At 49.1% G+C, this 7,526-nt stretch overlaps 1 protein-coding gene across 1 annotated transcript in view; it reads right to left on the bottom strand.

The window, feature by feature from the left end:
* Window positions 1-5,546: 5,546 nt before the first annotated feature.
* Window positions 5,547-7,526, bottom strand: part of LOC135830806 (uncharacterized) — a gene marked incomplete at its 5' end in the record, with an annotated part of 23,946 nt that continues 21,966 nt past the window's right edge. The window contains one exon of the mRNA XM_065343016.1: window positions 5,547-5,897. Within this exon, the coding sequence (XP_065199088.1) occupies window positions 5,818-5,897 (80 nt within the window). The remainder of the gene's footprint in view (window positions 5,898-7,526) is intronic.

Genomic DNA, 7,526 nt, shown 5'->3' with positions numbered 1-7,526 from the left:
TCGTTTTCGCAAAGCTTCCCATTTCTTTACTTATCTTTGATATTTATGACCCACCCAAGTTGGGTGGTGTGCTGCTTTGCTGCTTCGAATTGTAGTTAGACCGCTTTGTCAAATATCGTACTGGTCTCGTCATCGTCCAGTGACAATCGACATTCTTTGTTCCGTTGGGACTGTGGCTTGTGCTCGTTTTCGTTGCGCTTGCCTTCCCCTCTTTGGTCTTTCCATAACCTTGAACCTTCCAAGTTGGAAGGCTGTCGGTTAGCGCTACGAAGATGTGTTGAAGCTAGGTGTCAGGACGTCGAATGTCTCAGTACTCTGTCAGTTTTGTGCCTAGTTGTTGCACTTTCTGACTGTATATAGTATCTAGTTACAGTGGTGGAGAGTTACTCTTAACTCGTTTTCATATGTCCTTTTCCTTTCTACTTTTATTATTGGCTCAATACCCGAGTTTCATAATTATAATAATTATACTTTAGGGCTGAAACGATCGTGGATTTTCATGTATCGATTACTCTTTAGCTTAAAGGGGAAGTTAAGGCAAAAATTACAATTTCACCAGTTGTAGTCTTCGGGGTGCTGAGTCGAATGGTCGTGGTCCGAGGAAGCTGAGACACTCCCTTCCTACTTGAATCCCAATCGAACTCGCGCACTCCCACCGAAACTGGGTGACTGCGCCCTACTAGATGGGGATTTGTATGCAAAATGTCACTAAAAGCGCCATTTCGTTCTTATAAAAGCACGGATGACCGCGATTGGCCCATATGTTGTAGTCTTTTGGACGCTGAGTCGACTGGTTTTGGTCCAAAAAGGCTGCGATGCAGCGTTCCTCCTTTATTCCCAATCGAACATGGTTGAACAAGCGGTCACGTGCTCCTGGGTGCCCAAATCACCTGGTCACCACGCCAGCAGGCGACAACTTTCACACCAAGGTTCAACTCGAGTGACAGGACTGCACCCAATAAAGGTCAAACAGGCTAGTAAGTTGTACCCTGCAGGCACGGTGACCAGGTGACTGGTGTACGCAGGAGCACGTGACCGCTTGTTCAACCATGTAAGATTGGGAATAAAGGAGGAACGCTGCATCGCAGCCTTTTCGGACCAAAACCAATCGACTCAGCGTCCAAAAGACTACAACATATGGGCCAAATCGCGGTCATCTGTGCTTTTATAAGAACAAAATGGCGCCTTTAGTGACATTTTGCATACAAATCCCCATCTAGTAGGGCGCAGTCACCCAGTTTCGGTGGAAGCGCGCGAGTTCGATGGGGATTCAAGTAGGAAGGGAGTGTCTCAGCTTCCTCGGACCACGACCATTCGACTCAGCACCCCGAAGACTACAACTGGTGAAATTTTGATTTTTGCCTTAACTAACGTGTTACTTCCCCTTTAACGATCGAGTGATCGATTATAATCGTTAGCAAATAGTGTCATAATTCTGTGCAAACATTACTCTGTTTCCAAAAACTATGCCTTCATAATGCCAACAAATCTGCATTAGTGAAAGGGTAGATCTGAAACATGGCAGTTTCGAAGTCAATTTAACCTCAGAACATGAACCATACCCCTGGCAACTGCATACGCTCAGCGGAAACTGATTCAAACTTCACAAAACGAGGGTTTACAAAACTTTCTGGACACAAATTTAAAAAACGCAAAATAATCGTAATCGGTAATCTAAACGATTGCTCGATCGTTAGAGTTATCAAACGAGTACTCGATTATTCGGTATGATCGTTTCAGCCCTAATATACTTTCACACAAAACAAGCTCGATGCAGCACCAATCACGGCAGGGGAACCCGACCCTCCACCATCGCCAACTCACGAAGCATGTGAACTGGACGGTGACGGGCCGACCGAGCACCCCTGACACACAACACAGCTCGGTGATTCTGTCTGAAAGATGACCACCTACATAAGTCATTGTAAGTCGACACACAAGCATGTGCACCCCTCCCCCTCCCCCCCCCCACACACATACGGGCGCGCATGCACGGACATACACACATTATTGCACACAGAAACACATGCACACCCACCCACACCCATGAATACCGTACACACACACACACCTTCCTTCCTTCTTCCACTGCCATGACTGGCTATGTGGCCCCATACGGGGCACACCAGGAGACGTGTTGTCCACCGGGCGGGGAACGCCATACTCAGCGCGCCCGGGCCACGCGAACAGCGTTACACTTGTGCCTCGCAGTATCTTGTGGCCGACGAAAACCGCGCGCGCAAGTGCCACAGATGAGGGGCTTCGCCACAGGCCCCATGCGGGACTGGGCAATAGCGTTGACAGCCTCACGGCAGGTGACCCGCCATCCCTGTCGATCTTGGGCGATGTCACCAAGCTGCTCCAGAGGAACGCCAACAGCCATCAAGTTGCACTTCGCGGAGTCCTTCCAGCGCTTACGGGGTCCATGCGGTGGACGTTTGGAGGGCAACGCGCCGTACAGCAGCTGACGAGGGATCCGATCCTGCATGCGGGACACGTGGCCAAGCCATCTAAGTCGGCGGACTCTGACTTTATCCGCGATCTCCTCCATATCGCCCCACATCCTGCGAACCTGGAGAGAGGAGATGTGCTCCTCGATCTGCCGGCCACGATTTATCTTCAGGATGGAGCACGCGCACTGCAGGTGAAAGGACTCCAGGCGACGGAGATCACGCTGCCTGACGGTCCAACTCTCAGATCCATAAAGAAGGACTGCCAGGACAGTCACTCCATACACAATGCGCTTGATGGCAATGCTGACGACACACACACACACACACACACACACACACACACACACACACACACACACACACGCACAGACACACACACAGACACACACACACACACACACACACAGACACACACACACACACACACAGTCGGCAACCAGGACTCTTTTCTTGGCGATGACTGTGACGTTGACCACCGACCATGTCAGTCGACGTCCGTTGTGCCATGTTCCCCTTCTGCCGGCTGAGTTCCGTTCCGGTTTCTGTCCGCCAGCACAGTAATTAATTATTTTAGTAAACGGCTTTCAAACGGTAAACTATCATAGCCTTCAGTTCAGGACTTCTCCGCCTCGCTCAACACATAATCGCTTTCTTTCGGATTCGTCTACGCACCGTGACAGAATAGTCACCGTACTCCCCCGTACGGCCATGGTTTCAATCGTTGCACCGTTTTCTTCATCGGTCATTGCTACTTCGAGGCTAGCCTCACGCTGACCAGCGCCCTTGAAAGGCTAGGTCAGTGCGCTCCGCACATCCGCTTAGAAGATTATTGATTTTCTACTGAAAAGAGTTGATGTTACTCATCACCCTTAGGCCTACACAACTAATGTCTTGCTCTTCGTGAATATTGAAAATATTTCCTTGCAGGGTTCAATGCTATCCGTCCGCCGGATGTCTTGGAAGAAGAACGACACAATGACCCTCTGGCTCTGAGTCTGAGTGCGGCAATTACCGAATAGTGCACACGGTGACAAGCAGGCCATATGGAGGAGGCTTTTCCAACAAGCTAGTGCAAATAGTAGCGCTAACAAACTCCAAGCACTTGTCTTTGCACGTTGGTTGCTGTAGATACCTGCGCCAACTAACTTTCAGGAGCAGTTTGGGACAAAACTTCTGTTCTCCCACTTTTGTGGGTGGTGTCTGCTGTGTTGATCAGTACTCGTGAGTGCATCTCCGCGACGGCAGCCTTTTTAGTACTGTAAAGCACGCGGCGCCTCACGAACGGCGGCGCCGTCCGCCTCCATCACAAGTCATGTAACAATCGTCATGTATCATAGTATTAGTATGACACACGCCTGCCCACACACGCTGTAGTGTAGGCTGCAAAGTTCTGGCACAGAGCTCTCCTTCTCACCACCACCACCATCAGTTCGCGCCTGGCGCCTCGTCGATGCATGGTTGGCGGTATCCGACATAGCAGGCTGGTAGATCTACATCAAGTAGCGCATGGCACATAGAAGATGACATAGCAACGACATAGCTCGATTGCGACGTAGAATCTACGTTTCGTCCCCGCTGGACTCATCAGGCAATCTTCTTCTTGGATGTCTTCATACGGAGCTTGACTCGGAAGAATATGAAGTTGAAGACGCCACTGCAACTTCGTAGCTTAGAGAGCGTGTGTGGGCGGGACATTTTTGAAATTAGGGTGCGAAATCATGTACAGCAAAACCTGTCAAGGCGACCACTCGGATAAGGCGACCACCTGCCCTAGAAGACCACTGAAACCAGGACCAAGGAATGGTATTTCCAGCCAAATGACCCTGGATAAGGAGACCCCCTGGTAACAGAGACCAGGTTTTGAAGGTGCCTTGAGCGGTCGTCTTAGACAGGTTTCACTGTATTCTGGACGGTTTTTGTGTTAAAAACAATGGTCCGGCCAAAGCGCTTTAACTTTGGCACCGCAACACGTTTGGTATTCGTCCTGTCCTGTCCGGAGTACATGTATATTGTATGACAATGACCTGCAGTGAAACCTGTCTAAGACGACCGCTCAAGGGACCTTCAAAACCGGGTCTCTGTTACCAGGTGGTCTCCTTATCCAGGGGCATTTGGCTGGAAATACCATTCCTTGGTCCTGGTTTCAGTGGTCTTCTAGGGCAGGTGGTCGCCTTATCCGAGTGGTCGCCTTGACAGGTTTTGCTGCACATTGTAGCCGGTTCAACGCCGGTCTCTGTTCTCTTCCGCCTTTCAGCGGTGGTATTGCGCCATCCTTGTGGTGTTGAGCACTCTACTGGGAATTATCGCTACTGTGTAAAAGTAAAGTAAAGTTTGCACGTCCGCGTTACCATCGGCTATACAATTGCGCTGAGAAACACACTGACCAGCTTAGGAAGTTTTGCATGTGCCAGGCCGCCACCATGCCTGTGATACCAGGGTGGGAGATGCAGCTCCTAACGGCGAGGGTGAGGTGGTAAGTCTCACCACCAATGCCCGACAAGGGGGCGAACCTCGTTAGCTGCGCATCCATGTTACCCTCACTCCAAGTAGTGAGTACTGACCGTGGGTGTCGGCGCAGTTCCCTGCATGTAAAGTGGGTCACGCATGCATCACCGCATTTGTTAGCACAGAGTCAGTACACACTCCCTGCTCCCAGCGCGGGTCTCGAACTCGGGACCTTGTGATTCGCAGGCAAGCCCACAACCACTCGGCCAAAGCGCTGGTCTTATTGCTATCGCTACTGTGTGTATTTTTAAATACACACAAAACATCTATCCAGGACCTGACAGGTAATCGTCTGTGGGGATACTGTTCACTATCGAGTCGTAAAATGACGACTCCCTGCTGTTTACTCCGGTTTCTAATACCCACATGTACAATACACCTCCGAAGATCATGCGGCAATATACCGGTATACGTGGATTCTGGAAACTGCGGTTGCTTGATACGCGCTCAGCAGAGGTACTGTGCCTGCTACTACTGGATAGAGCCTTTCAAGGAATCCTCGGAGATTTCAATCTTGTTGCTGTAGGAACAGCCGGTGCGGAGAGCCTGATGACCAAGGCGGCCGAATCATGATGGTACATGCGTGCATGAAACATGACGGTCACAATGACCATTCGCAAAATTAATTTTTTTAATACGTACACGTACATGTAGTAGCAAATATCACAAAGTTTTAATATCGTTGTCAAAAAAACTTTGTACAGTTGTGGTGGAAATCAATGCCACAGGAGTTCATTGACATAAACTAGTATAACTTCGTTGTCCACATATGTATCATATCCGGTGTGAAGTCTATCGAAATAATCATGACTCAAAACTGTACCAACAAAGGCAAATCATATATTCAGCCTGTCATGCTTCAATTTTCATGTTCGAAAGTAGTCTCGACTTTTGTCTCTCCCATTTTGATACAATTACAAACGCTTGACCGCAGGTGTCCTGCAAATGTAGCACAAATTCAAGCAGGCACATGCCCGTGCACATGAAAACATGCGCACACACACACACACACACACACACACACGCACGCACGCACGCACGCACACACACACATACACACACACACATACACACACATGCACACACCAGGGTATTAGTATCAGGGTTCCCACGCCGTCAGCCCCGTATGTCCATCGAGTTATGAAGCCAAGACCTCTCTGGTCCGCTGAGCTTGATGGGCCCAACCGCCACACTCCTTTATTCACTTTAGTGTCCACGGAATGCCACGGCATGCATGTCCCATTTTGCATGACCTGTTTGGAAAAAGAACATCTGGTCACTTGTGACCCGTTTGGGAATACCGTATTATCTCTAATATAAGCACGGTCCTTTATTTTTTCAATGTACCTCCGCCCCGTGCTATTATTGGAGACGTTCCTTTATTGGAGACTGTTCCATTATTATTTCAACCTCATTTCAGAGGCTTGTTGCCATGCCAAATTCATGTCAGACACACACAATAATGACCCGGGGTGAGGGTGGTTTGAAATAATAAGAGCACAGTCTCTAATAGTAGCGCGGGTCACAATTGGAGTATGCAACAAGTATACTGACTGCATACGAGAGAGCTTGGAAGCTCAGGGCCCTACGCTATGCTTTTTTGCTTGCTCATCATGCATGTAACGTGTCAAAGCTGTGTGGACCCTAGCTAGCGCCAAACGATACTGAAGTACTAGTAACATCTGTTGCATAGCTACGGGATTAATATTCGGTGTTTATTTTTTCAAACTCGCATGTTGAGCCATAAATAAATGTAGAAAAAAAAAGGACATAAGACAGACCCAAGTTGGGTGGTGTGCTGCTTTGCTGCTTCGAATTGTAGTTAGACCGCTTTGTCAAATATCGTACTGGTCTCGTCATCGTCCAGTAACAATCGACATTCTTTGTTCCGTTGGGACTGTAGCTTTTGCGGCTCGTTTTCGTTGCGCTTGCCTTCCCCTCTTTGGTCTTTCCATAACCTTGAACCTTCCAAGTTGGAAGGCTGTCGGTTAGCGCTACGGAGATGTGTTGAAGCTAGGTGTCAGGACGTCAAATGTCTCAGTACTCTTGTCAGTTGTGTGCCTAGTTATTGCACTTTCTGACTGTATATAGTATCCAGTTACAGTGATGGAGAGTTACTCTTAACTCGTATCCTCATGTCCTTTTCCTTTCTATGTTTATTTATTATTATTATTTTTTTGTGTCACGCCTGGCGTTATCCCGTACTGTACCATCAAAGACAGCTGGCCACAAACAGCTGGCCACAATATTCGCGTTTGTTTGTGCCATCGGCATGCCTGGCGCTATCCCATACCTGTCTCGTTTTTTTTCCGATCACAGGCGTTCTGGAGTCGACGGGATGTCTGTCCTGACGTTTCCTGTGACCGGCGCTGACTCTGTCGATCACGGTCGTTCTGGAGTCGACGGGATGTCTGTCCTGCCGTTTCCTGTGCCGGGCGCTGACTCTGCCCATCACGGATGTTCTGGAGTCGACGGGATCTCTCTTCCGACGTTTCCTGTGACCGGCGCTGAATCTGCCGATCACGGACGTTCTGGAGTCGACGGGATCTCTCTTCCGACGTTTCCTGT

Source organism: Sycon ciliatum, unplaced genomic scaffold, assembly GCF_964019385.1.
Source record: "Sycon ciliatum unplaced genomic scaffold, ocSycCili1.1 SCAFFOLD_1461, whole genome shotgun sequence".
Lineage (NCBI taxonomy): Eukaryota > Metazoa > Porifera > Calcarea > Leucosolenida > Sycettidae > Sycon > Sycon ciliatum.
The sequence above is the reverse complement of the archived record's forward strand: the minus strand, read 5'-3'. Positions and strand labels throughout refer to the sequence as shown.